Raw genomic sequence first — 24193 nt, 5'->3', positions numbered from 1 at the left:
GCTCCAGCTATGCCATTAGCGATGACCCTGGAAAATTTACCCTCCCAAGGTCAGCTTCTTCTGTGAAGCAAAAAGATGAAGAAAGAGAATCTCAATGAAACACCCTTAAAGTCCTTCCTTCAAGTTTGATCATTCTATTATTTTATGAACCTATATTGGTTTTGGAAACTCTTTACCTCATTATGTTTTACAGACACAAAGGAAAGGTGCTTTTTCCGTAGTTCTTACAGGAAGCGCCTCAGAACAGCCTCAAAGTCAGGCCATTCTTATTTTATTTTATTTTATTTTTTGAGATGGAGTCTCGCTCTGTCGCCCAGGCTGGAGTACAGTGGTTCCATCTCGGCTCACTGCAAGCTCCGCCTCCCAGGTTCATGCCATTCTCCTGCCTCAGCCTCCTAAGTAGCTGGGACTACAGGCGCCTGCCACCACGCCTGGTTAATTTTTTGTATTTTTAGTAGAGACGGGGTTTCACCATGTTAGCCAGGATGGTCTCGATCTCCTGACCTCATGATCCACCCACCTCGGCCTCCCAAAGTGCTGGGATTATAGGCGTGAGCCACTGCGCCCGGCCCGTTATTTTATTTTTTTGAGACAGGGCCTTGCTCTGTCACCCAGGTTGGAGTGCAGTGGCACGATCTTGGCTCACTGCAATCTCTGCCTCCTGGGTTCAAGCGATTCTCATGCCTCAGCCTCCCGAGGAGCTGGGACTACAGGTGGGTGCCACCATGCCTTGCTAATTTTTTGTATTTTTAGTAGAGACAGGGTTTCACCATGTTGGCCAGGCTGGTCTCAAACTCCTGGCCTCAAGTGATCCACCCGCTTTGGCCACCCGAAGTGCTGGGATTACAGTTAGTGTGAATCAGTTTCCAGCATTACATAATTCTAGATAAAAATTCATAAAGCTCTAGTTTCTGAATCTGAAGCTATAAAAAGAATATCAACTTTCTTTTTTTTTTTGAGATGCAGTCTCACTCTGTCACCCAGGCTGGAGTGCAATGGCATCATCTCGACTCACTGCAACCTCTGCCTCCTGGGTTCAAGCAATTCTCCCACCTCAGCCTCCTGAGTAGCTGGGACTACAGGTACGTGCCACCACACCTGGCTAATTTTTGTATTTTTAGTAGAGAAGGGGTTTCACTATGTTGGCCAGGTTGGTCTCAAAATTCTGAACTCATGATCTGCCTGGCTCAGCCTCCCAAAGTGCTGGATTACAGGCATGAGCCCCTGCACCAGACCAAGAATATCAACACTTTTATCCCAATATGGGTATATAAGCAACAGAAGACTGCCTTTTTAGGACAAAGAAAATCGCTTTAAATGGTAATTAGCAAAAGGAACTCATCACTCTCAAGTAGATGGGCTAAAAATACAGACAGTCCAAGAAGTATATAAAAGCATCACCCCTGGAGAACCATACCTATTTATGAGACAGGAAAAGAGGGAGCTATCTTATAAAACTGGCTATTGCTATAACAAATGTTGACAGGGATGTGGAAAAGCAGAAACCTTCATACATTGCCAGTGGGAATATAAGATGGTGCAGTCACCCTCACCTGGCCAAGGCCATGTTTATATTTTATTTTTACTGTTGGTCCTAATGACTCATTGCACAATTCTCCCCTGCCAGAAGAGGCTCTCTTAGCAATGCTGCTTTCCAAAGAAAAGCCAAAATAACAGTTACTGTTCATAGAGGAGACCTCTGGAATAAAGGTACTTACGAGGTTTGCGAGGCAGCTTTGGATGAGGAGAAGATTTGCTATCTCTACCTGTGGATGAACGCTTCCTTCCCTGCTTTTCATTTAAATCAAAGAAAAACTGACAGGCTGATTCTTCCTGGAATGGCCAAAAGCAGAAGATTAAATGTTATTCAACTAACCTTTAGATAAGTAGCCGACCACTCACATACAAGGGAACATTCCTTCCATGCCATATCTATCTTTCTTCTCAGTCCTTTCTGCACACTCTAGGGAAGCAAAATATCTTTCCAATTCTGATGCCTGAACTCTTCAGTCATACATCAACACTTATCCAAACTACTGCCAAATTCATCTCTTTGGAAAAACAAGTTAAAATGCAAGTTATAAAGTAATTCTTGCCTAAAGCAGAACAACATGAACCCACCTAAATTCTCTTTTCCTCTCAACAAGGACATAGTGTAGTCATACAATTTCACAGGTCAAACAAGCCTAATTCAGCCTCAATTAAGAGATAAGAAGGCTGCTCGGAAAGAAAGGTCTGAGAAAGCAGACCGTGCATGCTAGTAAGGGAACTTGACATTCCTTGCTTTACTGGGGAAAAAATTAATTTGAGAAAACTCTGCTATTAAGAAAATTTCTTCAGAGTGAATCTTATTTTCCTAATAGCAGTCATCATAAAATCACAAATTACATTGCTATGAAGCTGCTAGAGCCTTGCCTAAAGAGCTAAGAACAGATAATCAACTTTAGACAAAGACTTTACAAATAAAACTGTAACCCCAAACGTCTGAATCCAGTTTGGACAAAGAAAGACCTAATGTATGAAACTGTTAACCCCAAACTACAATAAAAAACCCTAAGCTTAGTTGAAATCTACTAAGATTTTCTAAACACCATCATGATTTCCCAAGGGGGAAAAAAAGATTTAGATTCTAACAATTAAACTTGTCTTATGTACTAAACTATAACTAGGAAAAGAACACATATAATGGGCAACCCTGCCCAGAAAATGCCAACGCTCAATCAGAACATACCACAGGGGCAAGAATTTGCTTTCCTATGGATGCTTCCTGCCCAGATTTTCTGTAAGGGTTTTCAGTGACATCCGGAGGCTGTTTTACCAGTTCTGCTGCATCCATTAGCTTCATGGGAACAATACTGAATGCGTAAAGATACTTTAGAGAAAAAGAACATAATGACGTTAGGGGAAATACTATTGACCCAACTGTAATCAACCTATTTTACTGTGAAGATTTCACAGAAAACATGTGAAACTCAGTAAAATTAAAAGAACAGCAACCAGCCCATCCATAGCTCAGAGAATAAACAGTAAAGCAAATGCCAATTCAGTGGCCTCTGCAGGGGCTCACCAAGGGCTGACAAAGAAATGAACAAGAAATCAAAGCCCCCACCCTCACGAACCAGGAGTTCTCACTTGGATAATAGAATAGTGACAACTGTGACTACAAGGCCCAGAGGGACTTGCTGTATAACCCTTGAAGACAAACTGCTTCTGTCTCTGAGTCCCTTATCTTTGTGTACTTTGTCCACAGAATTGTGGCACTGCCATTCATTTTTCCTAATGAAAATTACAAACGAACTTAGTGTTTCTCTCTCTGATATTATACAAATTCTGCTATATATGCTAATAAAATTTTTGTAAGAGACTAGCAGCAAAGAAATAAATATTCATATAAATATTTGGAATCTTGCACTAATGCCACAGATATCGAAAACTTTAGATAAGATATAAATAGATGTTTAAACTTACTACTGATTAGGGAAATGCAACTAAGTAACAATTATATATGATTTATCACATTGGCAAAAACTTTAATAAAACTTTGAAGTGGGCCGGGGGTGGTGGCTCATGCCTGCAATCCCAGCACTTTGGGAGGCTGAGGCGGGCAGATCACCTGAGGTCAGGAGATAGAGACCAGCCCGACCAACATGGAGAAATCTCGTCTCTACTAAAAATACAAAAGATTAGCCAGGTGTGGTGGCACACACCTATAGTCCCAGCTACTCAGGAGGCTGAGGCAGGAGAATTGCTTGAACACGGGAGGTGGAGGTTGCAGTAAGCCGAGATCGCGCCACTACACTCCAGCCTGGGCAACAGACAGAGACTCTATCTTAAAACAAACAAACAAACAAACAAAAACTCTGACTTGATCCAGTGAGAAATATGGAGAGGGAAAAAAAAAACACTGCTGGGGTAGGGGTATAAATTGGAACAAAGTTTTTAGATGAATAATGCTTGCCAAATTTTATAATGTGCACACCTTTTGACGAAAGTGTAAGTTGCTTATGGCTGAGGCTAACATGTCCCTGAGAAGAAAACAGACTGAAAATACTAAGTGTTATTCAGTTTGAAAGGGCAATTAAAAGAAAAATTACAAATCTAAACTTGCTAAGAATTGGGCAAAAAAGCTGAAAACAGGCTGGGGAATTTATGTGGAGGTCAGAGTGGAAGCAGGTATGAAAGGGTCCAGCAGAAGAAAATATGGCTGCCAAAGTGTTTTGAGTCCGTTGGCAAGTTTGGCCTGGCCTTAGCTGTTGCAGGAGACGTGGTGAACTCTGCCCTATATAATGTGGATGCTGGGCAAAGAGCTGTCATCTTTGACCGATTCCATGGAGTACAGAACACTGTGGTAGGGAAAGGGACTCACTTTCTCATTCCATGGGTACAGAAACCTATTATCTTTGACTGCCGTTCTTGACCATGTCATGTGCCAGTCATCACTGATAGCAAAGATTTACAGGCTGTCAACATTACAGTGCACATGGGGGCCTGTCGCTAGCTAGCTTCCTCGCATCTTGACCAGCATTGAAGAGGATTATGATAAGCATGTGCTGCTGTCCATCACTACCGAGATCCTCAAGTCAGTGGTGGCTCACTTTGATGCTGGAGAACTAATCACCTAAAGAGAAGTGGTCTCCAGGCAGATGAGCAACGACCTTACGGAGCGAGCAGCCACCTTTGGGCTCATCCTGGATGACGTGTCCTTGACACATCTGACCTTTGGGAAGGAGTTCACAGAAGCAGTGGAAGCCAAACAGGTGGCTCAGCGGGAAGCAGAGAGCACCAGATTTGTGGCAGAAAAGGCTGAGCAGCAGAAAAAGGTAGCCATCATCTCTGCTGAGGGCGATTCCAAGGCAGCTGAGCTGATTGCCAACTCACTGGCCACCGCAGGGAACGGCCTGATCGAGCTGCGCAAGCTGGAAGCTGCAGAGGACATCACATACCAGCTCTCATACTCTGGGAACATCAGCTCTCTGCCAGCGGGGCAGTCCATGCTCCTCCAGCTGCCCCTGAGGGGCCACCCTGCCTGCACCTCCACAGGCCAACTGGGCCTCAGCCCCGATGATTCTTAACACTGTCTTCCTTCTGCCCCAACCCTAGAAATCACTGTGAAATTTCATGATTGGCTTAAAGTGAAGGAAATAAAGGTAAAATCACTTCAGATCCACCCCCCCCCCCAAAAAAAACGGTTAAAATATTATGGAAAAAAAACAAAATATCAATGTGCTTATCTTTTGTATGCATTGTCTATGGCATGTGACAGTGGAATAATCTTCAGAATCTTTATCTGCCTATTTTCCCACTTCACTAACTGTTCTTATTTTAGCTGTCTCAATCCATAATAGGTTAGTTTTGGCCCTGGGAAATCAGAAACGCTCTCAGAGAAGTGAGAAAAACAACCTATTTTTCTGGTATATTCTCTTTCATCAACTTCACTGTTTTCCAATACAAAGATAGATTCCAGGTATCACTAAGATTTCCCTCAGGAAATCTTAGCCCTAAGGAGGGCTTAGGTAAGTCCTCTGGGTTTTTTTTGTTTGTTTGTTTCCCGAGACAGAGTCTCACTTTGTCACCCAGGCTGGAGTGCAGTGGCCCAATCTCAGCTCACTAGTCTCCACCTCCCACATTCAAGCAATTCTCCTGCCTCAGCCTCCTGAGTAGCTGGGATTACAGGTGCCCCCCACCACACCTGGCTAATTTTTTAAATTTTTTATAGAGATGGGGTTTCACCATGTTGGCCAGGCTGGTCTCAAACTCCTGGCCTCAAGTGATCTGCCCACCTCAGCCTCCCAAAGTGCTGGGATTACAGGCATGGGCCACCATGCCCAACTCTTTGGGGTTTTCTTATTTCAGCTAAATGAAGTTGCTAAAGAAGTAAGCAAGCATCTGAGGGCAAATTCACAAATACCCATAGAGACAACCACATAGATGTGGAAGTAAAGGAACACTGTTCATTTGGTATTTTGCCTTTATTCCTCTGGGCCTATTTTCCCAAACCCTTCTTTAAACTCTCCTACAAAAAGACCCAAAAAGACTTGACCTTTCATTACCATATCTTTACAAAGGAGTCTCCGAAACTGCTGGGACCTTGCAGTCAGGGAGAAGAGAAGATCTGAATGCTAAACTGGACAAGGGATACATTTATCAGGCAGACCATGAATATCAACCTTCCACCAAATAGATAAATCTTTACCTTTTTCTTTTCTGGATTTCCAACATTTGCCAGAGCTATAAACCGGGTGACATGCTGTGCATTTTCCTGTAGAACGATATGGTTTCTACAACATATTAGACAAAAAATTACAAACAATTTTACTTTCGGTTTGCAATGACAAAATATGTGGACTCTATGGGGCCATAAAAAGAGCAGAGGTCCTCAGTTCATCATCACAAGTCAAATGATTTCAGATAAGTTACTATCTATCCGTCTAATAGGGCAACAATCCCTACCTCGCAAGGCTGTTTTGGGAAGAGATGAGATTAGGTCTTCAGAAACCATCAAAACTCCAACTTTTGGCTTTAAAAGAGTTGTAAAATTGGCAAAATGTTGACAATAGTTCAAGCTAAGTGATGGACACATGAGGGTTCACTTTACTGTTGCCTCTTCTTTTGTGTAATAAAAAGCTAAAATAGGCCAGGCATTTTGGGAGGCTGAGACAGGAGGATTGCTTGAGCCCAGGAGTTTGAGACCACCCTGGGCAACACAGTGAGACTCTGTCTCCACAAAAAAATTTTTAAATTAACTGGGCGTGGTGGTGCATACCTATAGTCCCAGCTACTCAGGAGGCTAAGGTAGGAGAATCACTTGAGCCCACAAGGTTGAGGCTGCAGTGAGCCTTCACAGTACCTCAGCACTCCAGCCTGGGAGACAGAATGAGATCTTGTCTCAAAAAAAAAAATTAAAAAAAAAAAAAAACATAGTCCTTTGTGTCTGGCTTCATTCACTTAACATAAAGTTTTCAAGGTTCAACCATGTTGTAGCACATATCAGTACTTCATTGCTTTTCCTTGCCAAATAACATTTCATCATGTATTTACCACTTTTAGTTTACCCATTCATCAGGTGATGGACATTTGGGTTGTTTGCACTTGTGAGCTATTATGAATAATGCTATTATCATAATTTGTGTACAAGTTTTTGTGTGGACATATGTTTTCCCTTATCTTGGGACAGGAATAAAATTGCCATTACCATGCTGCTGACTCTTATGTTTAACCTTTCAAGAACTGCTAAACAGTTTTCCAAAGTGGCTGCACCATTTTACACTCTCACCAACAATGTGTGAGGGTTCCAATTCCTCCACATCCTTGCCAACACTTGTTATTATGTATTTGCCTTTTTGACTACTGCCATCCTAGTGGGTATGAAGTGGTATATCATTGTGCTTTTGATTTGCATTACCATAATGGCTAATGATACGAGCATCTTTTTATATGTCTATTGGCCTTTTTTTTTTTCTTTTTTTGAGATGGAGTCTCACTCTGTTGCCCAGGCTGGAGTGCAGTGGCGCGATCTCTGCTCACTGCAAGCTCCGCCTCCCGGGTTCATGCCATTCTCCTGCCTCAGCCTTCCAAGTAGCTGGGACTACAGGCGCCCGCCACCATGCCCAGCTAATTTTTAGTATTTTTAGTAGAGACAGGGTTTCACCATGTTAACCAGGATGGTCTCGATCTCCTGACCTCATGATCCGCCTGCCTCGGCCTCCCAAAGTGCTGGGATTACAGGCGTGAGCCACCGCGCCCAGCCCTATTGGCCATTTTTATATGTTCTATGAAAAACTGTGTTCAGATTCTTAAGAACTGTGTAAGTTTTGAGTGGCTTGTTCCCAAAACTTCTGTTTTCGCAGTATATTTTTAGAGAACAAGACATTTTTCTGGAATGAATATATGGAGATTTAACAGAAAAACCTGTATTACCTATGATTCTGCATTACACTGTGGGATTATGGTAAGGGGGGTATTCTCTTCTTGCTCACTTACATTTTTTTAACTAGCAACAAGTATATATCACTTTTGTAAAAAAGAAGGGAAAGAAGTTATTTTAGGGATAATCCATGCCCTTTATCAGTGAAGATAATTCTGAGCTTTCACTTAACTCTCTCACTTGTAAAACAATGGTTTTCTTGGCAATATATTCTTTAAGAACTTGACCTCTATATCAGGAGATCGAGACCATCCTGGCTAACACGGTGAAACCCTGTCTCCGCTAAAAATACGAAGAATTAGCCAGGTGTGGTGGCGGTCGCCTGTAGTCCCAGCTACTCAGGAGGCTGAGGCAGGAGAATGGCATGAACCCGGGAGGCACAGGTTGCAGTGAGCCGAGATCATGCCATTGCACTCCAGCCTGGGCGACAGAGCAAGATTCCGTCTCAAAAAAAAGAATATATATACCTACTATATACCTACTATGCTACTATGTACCCACAAAAATTAAAAAAATAAAAACTCCACCTCTGAGTGCAAAAGAAAAAAAAAATATTTTCTTGGCTGGGCACAGTGGCTCATGCCTGTAATCCCAGCACTTTGGGAGGCTGAGGCGGGCGGATTATGAGATCAAGAGTTCAAGACCAGCCTGACTGACATGGTGAAACCCCGTCTCTATTAAAAATACAAAAAAACTTAGCCGGACATGGTGGCACGCACCTGTAATCCTAGCTACTCAGGAGGTTGAGGTAGGAGAATCGCTTGAACCCAGGAGGCGGAGGTTGCAGTGAGCCGAGATCATGCCACTGCACTCTAGCCAGGCGACAGAGCGAGACTCCATCTCAAAAAAAAAAAAAAAAAAAAAAAGACAAAAAAAAAATTTTTTTATTTTTCCCTCTCATTTATTTTTAATTGAGAACTAAAAATTGTATTTTTTATTGTATACACATGCTGTTTTGAAATGTGTATATATTGTGGGATGGCTAAATCAAGCTAATTAACATATGCATTATCTCATATTTATTTGTGGTAAAAAATTTTTTAAAGAAATGGGGCTCCCTATGTTGCCCAGGCTAAAGTGCAGTGGCTATTCACAGGTGTAGTCATTGCACACTATAGCCTTGAACTCCTGGGCTCGAGTGAGCCTCCTGCCTCAGCCTTCCAAGTAGCTGGAACCACAGGCACACACCATCATGCCTGGCCCTGAAAAGGAAAAAACTGATACAAGTTCTTGATTCTGAAACTGAAGGATTTCCAAAGTGATTTCAAATTAGGGAACAAACTCAGAGAAGATGCATGACTTGAGAGTCACTTATTTCAGTGTCTGAGTAACCAAATGGAACCAAGACGTTATATGGTTAAAAACGAACAAGAGAAGTTTATACAGAAGATCCATGACAAATTCTTCAAAAAGCCAAAAAGAATGAAACGCTACTCACCGATATGGAAGCCTCTCATAATAGGTCTTTTCCAAAGCAGCAAAATGATATCTTGGTTTCAAGCCCGTGGCAAGACTGGAAACCAAAGCAGAACCACATTTTTTGCTATCCACTTCTCCCTAGTAAACAAAAACTTAGTCATCCATACAGACCAAAAGTTATCAAGAAATGCAAATAAATAATAAGACATTTTGAAATGTCTTTAAAATTTATACATGAATACAAATGTGGGCAGAAGGAACTGCACATTGAATTTCATACATATGGCAATCAGAGAAAAAATCTTAACAAATAAGGGAGCTAAACTATTATGAATGTAGAAATAGGAACAACTGTTGGAAGCCAGAGATTAAAATGTAACTCCTCCATATCAATACCCAAAACATAAATTATTAAAACCTTTTTTGGAAAGTAAGCTCTCCCTCTGGAGCCCACAGACTGGGCTTCTAGTTTTGGTTTGTTTTTTGTTTTTTTTTTTTTGAGATGGAGTCTTGCTTTGTCACCCAGGCTGCTGGAGTACAGTGGCACAATCTCGGCTCACTGAAACCTCTGCATCCTGGGTTCAAGAAGTGATTCTCCTGCCTCAGCCTCCCTAGTAGCTGGGATTACAGGCACGTGCCACCACGCCTGGCTAATTTTCGTATTTTTAGTAGAGATGGGGTTTCACCATGTTGGCCAGGCTGGTCTCAAACTCCTGATCTCGTGATCCACCCACCTCAGCCTCCCAAAGTGCTGGGATTACAGGCGTGAGCCACTGCGCCCAGCCTCTAATTTGTTAATGTAGTGCATCTGTAGTTCACAGGTCCAGACAGTCATAGTCAATTCAGAAAATCAAAGCGAAAAGCTAGGCTTCAGGGCTCCTAGGATCCACAGACTATCTGGTATAGAGTATTCAAGTACTTCATCACGAGCATATAATCCTTTATTTTGCTTCAGTCAAGGAAGTGGCAGTTTGAGGAAGGGCATAACCACACCCTTCTTAAGTAACATGAAGTTTGCCCAAAGTTATTCTTGCTCCCAGAACATCCCCAGACTCTGTTAACAACCAATTAAGTGATCTCTCACCCACAGCGTTATTTATGAACTCTATTCTAAGAGAAGGTATTACTTGGAAATAAGCTAACAAAGTTTGTTTTCCACTACGTAAAGCAGGAATTTCCTTTTGTCTTATGCTTGTTTCCTTCAGGTTTCTGCTGAAGGGCAGGGAATTAGCTTTAAGTTCAGTCCTAGCATCTTAGGGATTGGTGAACTGTACTTTTCTCCTCCATAAATACACTGTATGGTTATTTATAAGTCTTGATCAAAATCAATTTTTAGCTCCCCGCAAAACAAAGGGGTCTCGTTTTCTCATCCTTCCTTACAGAGCATCACATGTGTCTTTCTCTCTTCCTTCATCACTTTAGCAGCCCTTCTTTGGATCTTTCCTAGCTTTGCTATATCCTTGTGCTCCAACCAGCTCTACGCCTTGTATTCTAGGTAATGAGTAACCACGGGTTTGTCAAAAAGGAAGAGAGCATCCTCCTTGATAATGCCTGGTATCCTGTTGGCCTTTTTGGTCATAGACACATGGTGCTGAAACTGGCAAGGGGTGGTATACAGGCTCCACTTCTGGATCATCACTGATAATCCTGAATCCATCCATGGAGATTTGTTCCCAAATGCATTCTTACATTTCCCTTCAATGAAGCTCAGCCAGTGTTTTCTGCCCTTACACATAACCTTTTCAAAATCTTCCTTAGGCTTACTTCCACCAGTGTAGCATTTCACTCCCCATGATAGTTGTCACTCCTGGTGTACCATCCTTTTCAATGAAGCTCAGCCAGTGTTTTCTGCCCTTACACATAACCTTTTCAAAATCTTCCTTAGGCTTACTTCCACCAGTGTAGTATTTCACTCCCCATGATAGTTGTCACTCCTGGTGTACCATCCTTTTCAAGATTACTCATAAAATATTAAAATCTGGCCAGGCATGGTGGCTCACGCCTGTAATCCCAGCACTTTGGGAGGCCAAGGCGGGTGGATCACCAGAGCCCAGGAGTTCAAGACCAGCCTAGGCAACCCCATCTCTACTAAAAATACAAAAATTAGGCTGGGCGCAGTGGCTCATGCCTGTAATCTCAGCATTTTGGGAGGCTGAGGTGGGCAAATTACTTGAGGTCAGGAGTTTGAGACCAGCCTGGCCAACATGGTGAAACCCCATCTCTACTAAAAATACAAAAAAATCCGCCTGTAATCCCAGCACTTTGGGAGGCCAAGGCAGACAGATTGCCTGAGCTCAGGAGTTCACGACTAGCCTGGGCAACACGGTGAAACCCCATCTCTACTAAAATACAAAAAATTAGCCAGGCATGGCAGTGCGTGCTTGTAGTCCCAGCTACTTGGGAGGCTGAGGCAGGAGAATTGCTTGAACTCAGGAGGCGGAGGTTGCGGTGAGCAGAGATGGCACCACTGCACTCCAGCCTGGGTGACAGAGCAAAACTCCATCTCAAAAAAAAAAAAGAAAAAAAAATTAGCCAGGCGTGGTGGCGCATGCCTATAATCTTAGCTACTCAGGAGGCTGAGGCAGGAGAATCATTTGAACCCGGGAGGAGGAGGTTGCAGTGAGCCAAGATCGCACCACTGCACTCCAGCCTGGGCGACAAGAGTGAGACTCCATCTCAAAAAAAAAAAAAAAAATCAGCGAAGCCTCAAAACATTAAGAGGCTTAGGAAAGGGCACTTGAAGCAGAGAATATAAAAAACCATTCCTTTATAATTAAGATTTCAGCAGTCTCATCTTTGAATCACACTTTCATGAAATTAACTTTTGCTTTGATCAGTTGATACAGCTTTTAGAATCCTGAAAATTTTCACAGAAGACTTCTAATAAAAGGTACCCAAGAGTTAAAATACTCAATATAAACAGGAAAAGAAAAAAGTCCCAACTCAAGCCAGTGCAATTTGCTTTTAGAAATTCCAACTAAACAAGTACTACTCACAGAAGAATTCCCAAAGTTCCCCACATACTTGGGCCATGGGGATGTGAGCAAGATATCAACACCCTTAAACTGGGAGGTTGTACACAGCATCGTTCTCAGAGAAGACACATCCTTGGGACTAAAACTATAACCTGGTACTGGCTCATTTAAGGACTCTGTCCCACTGAGGTACACAATCTGCAGCCCCGAGCTTCCAGTGAAGATACCTTTACGACCTGGGTTCAAAGAAAAATGAACAAATTTTAGTCAAAATTGCAGAATGAAAAGCCATCAATAGGGGGATGAATCTCCCATGACTCTCCTATGTCCCTGCCATTTTACACGTCTGAAGTGTAAACTCTCCAGCAGCTCCCTTCTGGCTGCTAGGCATCAATGGTGAATGGCTACAACAGTATTCCTGCTCAGTAAACACCAACAGCCCTACGTGGAGGCTGCTGGAGCCCACGGGCCAGTATGTTTATGCTAGGTGCCTTACAAATATTACTGGAAAAAGTTGGGAAGAGAAGATCAGGTAAAAGGCTTTCTCTGCCTTCTAGAGAAGATTCTACATGGACTTAAATGCAGACATCTGGACACAGGAAAAGGCAATGCGAAGAAAAATACAGTTCTAAGGAAGCTACAGTCTAGAAAAGATGCACACGGTGAAACCCTGTCTCTACTAAAATACAAAAAATTAGCCAGGCATAGCAGCATGTGCCTGTAGTAGTCCCAGCTACTTGGAGGCAGGCAGCAACTTCCAAGTGAACGAAAACATTTGGAAAGAGCAAGTGTTTAGGAAAAATTAAAGACGCTACTCTCTTCTAGGGTTATTCCTGGCTTGTGGCCTTGTTTCCATTCCCTCCTGTTGCCTTCAAGACCTTGCTCCATCAATTTTCACTTCCCTTTCATCTACTGAGTCTACTCAGCTGGCACTTTTTGTTCAGAAAAAAACATGCTCAATCATCGCCATCCAAAATGAACACACATACTAAGAAACTTCCTCCTCTTCAGTTTTGAATTTCTGAAGAGTAGTCCATGCTTTACCTTTTTTTTTTTTTTTTTGAGATGGAGTCTCGCTCTGTTGCCAGGCTGGAGTGCAGTGGCGTGATCTTCGCTCATTGCAACCTCCACCTCCGCCTCCCGGGTTCAAGTGATTCTCCTGCCTCGGCCTCCCGAGTAGCTGGGACTACAGGTGCCCGCCACCATGCCCAGTTAATTTTTCTGTTTTTAGTAGAGATGGGGTTTCATCATGTTGGCCAGGATGGTCTCAACCTCTTGACCTCGTGATCTGCCCACCTTGACCTCCCAAAGTGCTAGGATTACAGGTGTGAGCCACCGCGCCGGGCCTACTTTATTAGTTCCTTAACCCCCTGCAATCAGTTTCCTTCTCCCATCACTCTCTTAAAGGTCACCCTATATTTGCCAATGTTCTCCTGAAACTATGTTATCTTCACTTAGATTCCATGAAGTTGACAATATCTTTACCTCTCGAACAGTCCTCTAAGCACTTTTATGTCTTTGTTCCTACCCCCTAGATGAAGATATACCATCCCCACCCACCAAGGTACTATCATCAACCTGCTTCCCTTCTGATTGTATTTCTTCCTTAATAATTTGATCCTCAGCTCTATTTTTCATCATTATGGAACCAACTCTCCAAAGCCTATACTCTTCAACATTGATACTCTAGAAAGAACTCTCGGGCCAGCACAGTGGCTAATGCCTGTAATCCCAGAACTTTGGGAGGCTGAGGCGGTTGGATCACCTGAGGTCAGGATTTCGAGACCAGCCTGACCAACATGGTGAAACCCTGTCTCTACTAAAAAATACAAAATTAGCCGGGCATGGTGGCACACACCTGTAACCCCAGCTACCCAGGAGGCTGACGCAGAAGAATCGCTTGAATCCAGGAGGCAGAGGCTGCAGTGAGCCAAGACTATGCCATTGCAATTCAGTCTGGGCAACAAGAGCAAAACTCCATCTCAAAAAATAATAATAATAACTCTCACTTCCAACTATATGTTGGATGTCCTACCAATACTTCAAGCTCACTATCACATGTTCACTACCAAGTTCATTGATTGATCCTCCTACTGGATCCAAAAAATGTATTTCACGGAAATAACCCAAGTACCTTAGCTGCTCTTTCCTTTCCTGGCATTAAATTCATATAGTAAAATGGCTGCCAAATATCTACAGTAATGACCTTAATCCAAATCTACAAACTATACCAAGAACTGCATAAGTCAGGCTCATGTTAAAATCTACAACAGAATTTCAAAATGCGTATCTGATATGTGTAGTTAAAAATAAACAATGCTCACTTCAGCAGCACATATACTAAAACTGGAAAGATAAAGAGAATATTAGCACAGCACCTGCACAAGGATGACATGCAAATTCATGAAGAGTTCCATATTAAAACAACAAAATAAATAAAGTCCTTCCTTCAATTTTTGCTTAAAGAAGTCCCATAGGATTAGAGCAAAATAAGACTGGTAACGGGAGGGCCATAGCCAAATAAAGACTAAAGGCCAAGATGAATTATGATGGGGAAGGAGAGAGAGGACATTTACAGCAAAGGAAATGAAGAAGCTTTCTAGAGAAATAAGACCAACAAAGAGGAAATGTGAAGAATAGTAAATTCAATTAAAAAAAAAAAAAAAAGCCAGGCACAGTGGCTCACGCCTGTAATCCCAGCACTTTGGGAGGCTGAGGCGGGCAGACCACCAAGTCAGGAGATCGAGACCATCCTAGCCAACATGGTGAAATCCCGTCTCTACTAAAAATACAAAAATTAGCTGGGTATGGTAGCGTGTGCCTGTAATCCCAGCTACTAGGGAGGCTGAGGCCGGAGAATCACTTGAACGAGGGAGTCGGAGGTTGCAGTGAGCCAAGATCACGCCACTGCACTCCAGCCTGAGCAACAGAGCAAGACACTGTCTTAAAAATAAAAAAATTTAAAAAAAAAAAAAAGAGTTGAATGATTTAAGAGGCAGCAGACTGCCAGCAGGTGGGGGGGAAAACAAAAGCAAAATTTGACAGTGCTTTTGAAAATGGCCAGACATTGAAAGAGCCACTAAAAGCAATACAGAGGGCTGTGGAGGAAACAACTTTAAGCTGGAACTGAAGAGGGTACCTAGAAACAGAAAAAGGAGAGTAAAAGAAGTGTAAAAACCCCCCAAAGAACAGCACTAAAAACTTGAGTTGCCAAAACCTTAGAGTGAAACCTAGAGCTATAAATAGTTGGGAGGCTAATTAACAAGTAAGCTGTATATATCTAGCAAGATTGTATGGTAAGGCCACATACATGAAATTTCCTTTGTGTGAACATAATTTATACCTTAAGTATCCCATATACTACAGACAAGGAGTTTATCCCTCTAGTTGGCTAAACAAGTGTGTACTGGGTTGTGGGAACACAACAAGATTGGGGCTAAGTGGTAGAAATAATAAAGGAAAAATGCCACTGTCCTAAAGGCTTTGTCCTAAGGGCACAGCAGCACATATACAGACTCTGGGAAAAAACCCTCCAAACCCCATTATCTCAGGATGCAATCACTGAAAAATCTAGCCAAAAATTTCCTGGGAGACTAATTCCTGAGAACACTATATTATCTTCATTACAAATACAACAAATATCGGCCAGGCGCGGTGGCTCACGCCTGTAATCCCAGCACTTTGGGAGGCCGAGGTGGGTGGATCACGAGGTAAGGAGATCGAGATGATCCTGACTAACACGGTGAAACCCCGTCTCTACTAAAAATATTTTAAAAATTAGCCGGGTATGGTCGCACACGCCTGTAATCCAAGCTACTCAGGAGGCTGAGGCAGGAGAATCACTTGAACCCGGGAGGTGGAGGTTACAGTGAGCCAAGATTGCACCACTGCACTCCAGCCTGGTGACAGAGCAAGACTCCATCTCAAAAAAAAAAAAAAAACAAAACCAAAAAAACCAAATACAACAAGTATCAGCTTACCCAGATAAGTAATGTTCTCAGCTAATTCACATCCATCAGCATCCTGGAAATATTTTACTGTTTCCTGGTTATTTGCACCAAGCACGTATGTCTGAATAGGAGCTAGTGAGGGAAACAGACATGACACCATATAGTTACCAGATCTGCTTTAGAACTTGAGATGTGCCTCTCTACAGAAAAAATACTTATATTAAAAGTAAATAGTCCATGCATTCACATTCCCCATATTTAGCAATCCTAAATGTGGAACAGCTATCCACTAAGGATATACTACACCCAACCTTGTAGCTTGACTATTTTATTTTATTTTTTTATTTTTTATTTTTGAGACAGAGCCTTGCTCTGTCGCCCAGGCTGAAGTGCAGTGGCGCGATCTCGGCTCACTGCAAGCTCCGCCTCCCAGGTTCAAGCAATTCTCCTGCCCCAGTCTCCCGAGGAGCTGGGATTACAGGCATGTGCCACCATGCCCTGCTAATTTTTGTATTTTTAGTAGACACACGGTTTTACCATGTTGGCCAGGCTGGTCTCGAACCCCTGACCTCAGGTGATCCACATGCCTCGGCCTCCCAAAGTGCGTGGATTACAGGCGTGAGCCACTGCACCGGGATAGTCTTAATAATGAAAAGCAACTTAAATTCTTAAATACTGAAAATAATTATTAAATTCTTAAATAATGAAAAACAACTCTGCAAGAACTGTGGCCCTTGAAATTTTATTAGAAATCATACATTAAATAAAAATAATTTCTATACCTTTCTTGATGCCAGTCTTATACTCCTCCCATTCAGCATCTGGGGTGGAGCCAAAGAAATTTCCTACACACAACAGCAGCTAAAATGAGTTTTTTAAACAGATATATGAGATTTTAAAATATCAAACAGTACATAATTGATAGTAATATTTGACTAGTTATTTAATAGTTTCAAATCAGTTTTTAATTCTTAATCAATTTGCAGATTTCAATATACAATTCTTTAGCAGCAACTGTTAACAGTTACTGATTCTATGAATTATTAAGTTTTGGCTCTTTGGCTGTCAAATTCAAGTTAGAGATGGGTAAGAGAGAGTCAAGGAACTAAACTTTTAAAATAAGTTAAAATTCAAGTGCTCCTCAAATTCCCAGTCCCACTCTGCCACTCATGGCTCTCTCCAGATATCCTTCCCTGGAATATACAGTCACATAGTAATAGATCTTCAAAGAATCCCCGTGTGAAACAAAAAAACTTAAAATATTAGAAACTGAGAAACACAGGGCATAAAAAACACATTTCCTGCCTGTTGTCTTTAGTCAACCTTTAACCCAATGAACAATTATCCTCATACCTGGAATACTCTCTTCTGTACTCTTAGGAGTTTACAGTCTAGTTGGCAACTATACACAACATTCATATAGAGCTTTTAAGCTTGTGATGGGTTGGTATATATGTTACCTGACTTAATCCTCACCACATTCATGAAATAGATCTGTGCTTCCCACACCCAGCGGTCAGAATCACTTAGGGAAGTGTTGCTAGTCTGTTTTCAGCTTTTTGTACAGTGATAAAGTAACAAGATTCAAATTCAAAAAATATAAAGATCAGCAGTAAATAGTAAATAGGTCTCCCTCCCCCAACCACTCAGCAGCTACTAAGTTCCTATGCTCATGAAGGGAACTCAATTTAACAAAAACGGTATGTGTTCAATCAAGACTTAAAGGAGTGCAAACTTTATTTTTATTTGTGACTACAAAGGTAAAATTAAATTCAGTAAAAACAAACATCTTACATCAAAGTTTCCACTTTTCTTCTGAATTGCTTGAACTCTATTGAATAAAATATCAAACTTTCCTTCAACATCTCCACAAGCCAAGCTGCAAACAAAGAGATAAACATTATAGCAATTCAGGAAACAAATGGGCCTGCCAGGTTTGGTATATACTAGTCTTTTGGATTAGATAGATACATGATCTAGTCTCTCTGCAGTTACCTTGCAAGGTTCAGTGCACGTAAACCACTAGGCAGATCCACTGAGGGTCTCACCAACACCTCCCACTCGCCATATCTAAAATTTAGCTTATCATTTACTCCACAATTGAGCCAGCTTCTTCTCCTCATTCCTAAGTTTTGTGGACATGTCTATGGCTGACATGGTCAACAAGAGTCAAAAATCCCCCATCCAGTCACCAAGTCCCATCAATCCCTTTTTCCAAACATCTTTCACATTCGTTCTATCCTTCTTATTTTGACTCCTCCTATCTTAGTACAGGGCTTCAGTTATTCATTTGATAAACAGGTACTGGACACCTACCATATGCTAAGTACAATATGCCAAGTATACTATGCTAAGAACATGTTAGCAGTACAAGGTGGAGAAAGACTCAGTTTAAGCCTCAAAGAGTTTATAATCAGGGAAAGGAAGGCACTCTAATCATTATAAATTTATAAGAAAAGGGCTACAACAGGAGGTATGTGTGAAGTGTTATGGGGCAGGAAGTAGAAAATGGCAAGAGCTGACATTGGTAAGGTAAACTGGCCCTACGTTGTGAAGTGACTTTTACTATCATCTCATTTCTGAGATTTTCTAATTCTGATTTATGTGGTTTTTCCACGGCTTATATCATTTTCTTAATGTCTTTTAACTCATCTTGAAATATTAAAATTTTACTGTTTTGTGAGTATTTCTTTCTGGCGTGCTTTTATTGTACACCTCGCCAAACTTTTTTTTTTTTCTTTTTTTGAGACAGGGTCTCACTCTGTCACCCAGGCTAAAGTGCAGTGGCATGACCTTGGCTCACTGCAACCTCCACTCCACTCCACTCCACCCCACCCTCTTCCTATGGCAGAGGAAGAATCAGAAAAAAATACAATGCATCTAGTGTTAGATTCAAAGTACAGAATACACTTATGTTTCCTCTAATGCCTTCTCTTCTTCCTATCCATCCTACAGAAAGTAGTCGGTTTAATGTTCTTTCCTCAAAACATTAGGAGGTTCCCCACTGCCTACATAACCACAGCTTTCCACAAGCCCTGACCTGTCATCTTTCTAGTGCTTTCTCCAAGTTTTCTTAACTGAAACCTTACTTACCGGCAATTTGATTACTCTCTGCCTCTGTCATTCCCTAGGGTAGTTCCACCCTACCCATCCTGAATCTAAGCTTTTCCCATCCTTCAAGGTTTAGCACATTTCTGAAGCCTTCCTGGCTGGCTCAGAAGTCATCCCCTTCTCAAAAACTCAGAAAACCGTATTACAGCATTTCAGAGCAAGCTTGGTCATAAACTAATATGACTTTTATTTATATTTTGAGCACCACCTCCTCTAGGAAGCCTTCTAGTACCTATCAGTTACCAATTTCTAGTGTTCCCATAGGATCCTACATTTCTTCCATCACAGCAGTTGTCACATGGAATTACCATTGTCTCTGGGAGATCCACTGTCCAGTTTATACATCACCAGGTGCCTCATCTCCTCATCTGGGCCCTTTTCCAGTGTTCTCTATCCCACTGAATAAAGATAGAAATCTATGACCCAACAGGGCCAACTCCTTTTCACTCACAATTAAACCATCACAAGCCTTGCTGATTTTACTTCCTTAATAAACTCTGAATCCCTAAACTATTCCTCTGTCATCACTCTACCTAATCCCAGCTGTTCTCTACTTTGGCTCTGATTTGTTCTCCACATTGCAGACAGAACTGCTTTCCAAAATGAAAGTTTGATCATGCCAAAGCGTTCTTAAGCATTTCAATAACCTTTTTAGGTTAAAGACAAGAATACAGTTATGTGCCACATAACAATGTTTTGGTCAACAAGGAGCCACATATATAATGGCGGTCCCATAAGATTATAATGGAACTGAAAAATTACTATCGCCTAGTGATGTCTAGCCATTTGTAACATCATAGTGCAATATATTACTCATTTGTTTGTGGTAATGCTGGTATAAACCTACTGGGCTGGTGGTTATAAAAAGTGTAGCACATACAGTTATGTACAGTATACAATATTTGATAATGATAATAAACAACTATGTTACTGGTTTATGTATAATATTTAGCATGCTATGGCCGGGTGCGGTGTAATCCCAGCACTTTGGGAGGCCAAGGCGGGCAGATCCCAAGGTCAGAAGCTCGAGACCATCCTGGTTAACACAGTGAAACCTCGTCTCTACTAAAATTACAAAAAATTAGCCAGGCGTGGTGGCAGGCGCCTGTAGTCCCAGCTACTCGGGAGGCTGAGGCGGGAGAATAGCATGAACCCACGAGACAGAGCTTGCAGTGAGCCGAGATCACGGCACTGCACTCCAGCCTGGGCAACAGAGCAAGACTCCATCTCAAAAAATACATGTATATATTTAGTATGATATGCTCTTTACTGTTATTTTGGAGTATACTCCTACGTACTTAAAAAAAAAAGTTAACTGTAAAAAAGCCTCAGGCAGGTCCTTCAGGAAGTATTCCAGAGGGCACTGTTATCATAGGAGATGACAGCTTCATCCATGTTATTACTACTGAAGCCCTTCCAGTGGGACAAGATATGGAGGTGAACAGCAGTGATACTGATGATCCTGACCCTGTGTAGGCCTAGACTCATGTGTATGTGTCTTAGTTTGCAACAAAACAAGTTTAAAGCCAGGCACAGTGGCTCACGTCTGTAATCCCAGCACTTTGGGAGGCTGAGGCAGGAGGGTAACTTGAGCCCAGGAGTTCAAGACCAGCCTGGGTAATATAGCAAAACCCCCTCTCTACAAAAAATACAGAAATTAGCCAGGTGTGGTAGCTTGCGCCTGTAGTCCCAGCTACTCAGGAGGCTGAAGTGGGAGAATCACTTGAGCCCACGAGGTTGAGGTTGCAGTGAGCCATGATTGCACAACTGCACTCCAACCTGGGAGACAGTGAGACCCTGTTTCCAAAAAAAAAAAAAGTTTAAAGGGTAAAAAGAAAAAAAAAATAGAAAAAAGCCTGTAGAACAAGGATATAAAGAAAATATTTTTGTACAGCTGTACAATGTGTTTTGTGTCTTAGCTGTGTTATAACAAGAGTCAAAAAGTTTTAAAAAACTTAAAGTTTATAAAGTAAAAGTTACAGTAAACTAAGATTTTTGAAAATATTTTAATAAATTTAATATCGGTGAAGTGTACAGTATTCATAAAGTCTACAATAGTGTAAAGTAATACATTCACTCACCTCTTACTAACTCACTCAGAGAAACTTTCAGTTCTGCAAACTCCACTCATGGTAAGTGTCCTACACAGGTGTGCCCTTTTTTTTTTCCTGTATACAGTATTTTCTTTTTTTCTTTTTCTTTTTCTTTTTTTTTTTTTTGAGACAGTCTCGCTCTGTCGCCCAGGCTGGAGTGCAGTGGTGCGATCTCGGCTCACTGCAACCTCCGCCTCCCAGGCTCAAGCCATTCTCCTGCCTCAACCTCTCCAGTAGCTGGGATTATAGGTGCCCGCCACCACACCTGGCTAATTTTTATATGTTTAGTAGACACAGGGTTTCACCATGTTGGCCAGGCTGGTCTTGAACTTCTGACCTCAGGTGATCCACTGACCTCAGCTTCCCAAAGTGTTGGGATTACAGGCATAAGCCACCACACCCGGCCAGGTATTTTCACTGTACCCTTTCTATATTAAAATACAAAAATACTTACCATTGTGTTACAATTGCCTACAGTATTCAGCACAGTAACAGGATGTACAGCTTTGTAGCCTAGGAGCAACAGGCTATACCATTTAGCCTAGGTGTACAGGAAGCCATACCATCTAGGTCTCTGTAAGTACACTCAAAGATGTTCGCACAATGACGAAATCGCCTAACAACTCATTTCTCAGAACATAACCCTGCTGTTAAGCAATGGATTACTCTTATTTCCCAAGGCTCAATCCTAACATTCTCGGGAAGCCTTCTTGACTCCTACCATTAAGCCAAATACCCCTCTTATGCACTCTCCCAGAACCACGAATATTTTCTTCCCAAAAGTTACCACTATCGCAATTTTTTTTTTTTTTTTTTTTTGAGACAGGGTTTCAATCTGTCACCCAGCCTGGAGAGCAGTGGCACGATCACAGCTCACTGCAGCCTCGATCTCCCCAGGCTCAGGTGGTCCTCCTGCTTCAGCCTCCCAATTAGCTGGGACCACCACGCCCGGCTAATTTTTTTTTTTTTCTGTATTTTTTGTAGAGACGGGGCCTTGCTATATTGCCCAGGCTGGTCTTGAATTCCTGGACTCAAGTGATCCTCCTGCCTTGGCCTCCCGAGTCGCTGGGATTATAGGCGTGAACCACTGCGCCTGGCCCTATCACTATGGTAACTTTACATTTATCTGAATTCCTTTTTTTTTTTAGACGGAGTCTCACCCTGTTACCTAGGCTGGAGTGCAGAGGTGCAGTGTTGGCTCACTGTGCAACCTCTGCCTCCGGGTTCAAGCGATTCTCCTGCCTCAGCCTCCAAAGTAGCTGGGATTACAGGCACGCGCCACCACGCCTGGCTAATTTTTTTTGTATTAGTAGAGACGGGGTGTCACCACGTTGGCCAGGCTGGTCTCGAACTCCTGACCTCAAGTGATCCGCTCGCCTCAGCCTCCCAAAGTGTTAGGATTACAGGCGTGAGCCACCGCGCCCGGCCATTATTTGTTTCGTTTTTTGTTTGTTTGTTTTGTTTTGTTTTGAGAGTCTCGTTCTGTCGCTCAGGCTGGAGTGCAGTGGCGCGATCTCGGCTCACTGCAACCTCCGCTTCCCGGGTTCAAGCGATTCTCCTGCCTCAGCCACCGCGCCCGGCCCATTATCTGGATTCTTTAGTACCTGTCCCTCTAGACTATACGCTCCATTAAAGCAGGAACTCCATCTGTTGCAACACCTAGCACAGCGTCCGGCACACTGCAGTTCTTCAATAAATACTTGCTGCATGAAGCCCTCTCTTCACCACCACCACCACCCCTCCTCCACGCAAAAAAAAAAAAAAAAAAAAATGCCCCAGGTAAGGGTCCCTATCTACTCTGTCCACCACTGCCCAGGGCACATCAGTGGGCCCAATGGCTATTTGAAGAATAAATAAATGGGGTCAGGAAAAACGAAGGGGAAAGGATGTGTCAGAGGCCAGGACTGCCCCCTAAGATGGAGGAGGCCTAACTCTGGGAGCTTCCGCCTCTCCCAACGAGCGTCGCCAAGAGAAACCCCCTGAAAAGCGAAAACGGCCAGGAAAAGAGGTCAGCCCCGGCCAGGCAAAGACATCACCTAAGCTCCCCAGCAGCCCCGTGTCTCTCCGCCTTTTCCTTCTCCCTTCCCGTCATGGGAAAGACTCCTGCCCGTGTCGTCACCTACACACACGAAAGAGACACAGAAAGAGAGGCTTCCATTCACGGTCACTCACAGGCGCAGCGGTTTCTGTGCCATCTGTCCGAATAGTATGGGTTGTGACTGCCACCTAAAATTGGGATGCGAATCCGCGCTCCCCGGAAACATGCGACCGCGCAACAATCAGACGTCAGCGCCCTCCAGCCAATAACGGTTCACTTACTTACGGAGACCGCCGAGGGACAGAGGCCTCTCTCAGGTGTTTGCGCCTCAAGGAAGAATCAAGAGGGAAAGAGAGGAACGAAGGGAGAAAGAGGAAGTGACCAAAAGGATTCCAACTATGATTTTTTAAATTAAATTTCAGAGCACTTGAAGCGAATGAATGGCTAGGAAGTACAGAGCACAATGTCGGGTTCTAACCTAACCTAACCTAACCATATCGGTCTAGTGGGCAAGACAGACCCCCTCTATCCACGTTTTTTGTAAGTTTTTAACCTATCAAAAAGTTAAGAGGCCGGGCGCAGCGGCTCACGCCCATAATCCCAGCACTTTGGGAGGCTGAGGCGGGCGGATCACTTGAGGTCGGGCTTTCAAGACCAGCCTGGGCAACATGGTGAAACCCCGT

At 42.7% G+C, this 24193-nt stretch overlaps 2 protein-coding genes and 1 non-coding gene across 5 annotated transcripts in view; 2 read left to right on the top strand and 1 right to left on the bottom strand.

Moving 5' to 3' along the window:
- CWF19L1 (CWF19 like cell cycle control factor 1) overlaps positions 1-23769 on the bottom strand; it is a 35470-nt gene extending 11701 nt beyond the window's left edge. Inside the window, exons 1-9 of one of the 3 annotated variants that reach the window (XM_032180400.2) lie at positions 23645-23769; positions 18063-18147; positions 17051-17129; positions 16299-16400; positions 12340-12554; positions 9363-9481; positions 6194-6278; positions 2732-2872; positions 1719-1833 (exon numbers count right to left, since the gene is read on the bottom strand). In XM_032180400.2, the coding sequence (XP_032036291.1) occupies positions 1719-1833; positions 2732-2872; positions 6194-6278; positions 9363-9481; positions 12340-12554; positions 16299-16400; positions 17051-17129; positions 18063-18147; positions 23645-23736 (1033 nt within the window). In that variant the 5' untranslated portion in view covers positions 23737-23769. Of the gene's footprint in view, positions 1-1718; positions 1834-2731; positions 2873-6193; positions 6279-9362; positions 9482-12339; positions 12555-16298; positions 16401-17050; positions 17130-18062; positions 18148-23508; positions 23527-23644 lie in introns of those variants that run through there. The other 2 variants (XM_058436095.1, XM_058436096.1) reach the window with 2 other exon arrangements.
- On the top strand, positions 4260-5352 carry LOC116485120 (prohibitin 1-like). Its single transcript, XM_032754737.2, has one exon. It carries the CDS (start codon positions 4644-4646, stop codon positions 5070-5072), a length of 429 nt encoding a protein of 142 aa, XP_032610628.1. The 5' UTR covers positions 4260-4643; the 3' UTR covers positions 5073-5352.
- On the top strand, positions 14635-14741 carry LOC116466129 (U6 spliceosomal RNA). The gene has a single exon (XR_004247382.1). It is a non-coding gene; the product is annotated as a U6 spliceosomal RNA (small nuclear RNA).
- Positions 23770-24193: the final 424 nt, after the last annotated feature.

This window comes from Hylobates moloch, unplaced genomic scaffold, assembly GCF_009828535.3.
Source record: "Hylobates moloch isolate HMO894 unplaced genomic scaffold, HMol_V3 SCAFFOLD_3, whole genome shotgun sequence".
Lineage (NCBI taxonomy): Eukaryota > Metazoa > Chordata > Mammalia > Primates > Hylobatidae > Hylobates > Hylobates moloch.
This window is presented reverse-complemented; position numbering and strand designations above follow the sequence as displayed.

Bases quoted from the DNA above. Each gene is read 5' to 3' on its own strand.
- LOC116485120 (XM_032754737.2), top strand. From the start codon at position 4,644: ATGAGCAACGACCTTACGGAGCGAGCAGCCACCTTTGGGCTCATCCTG.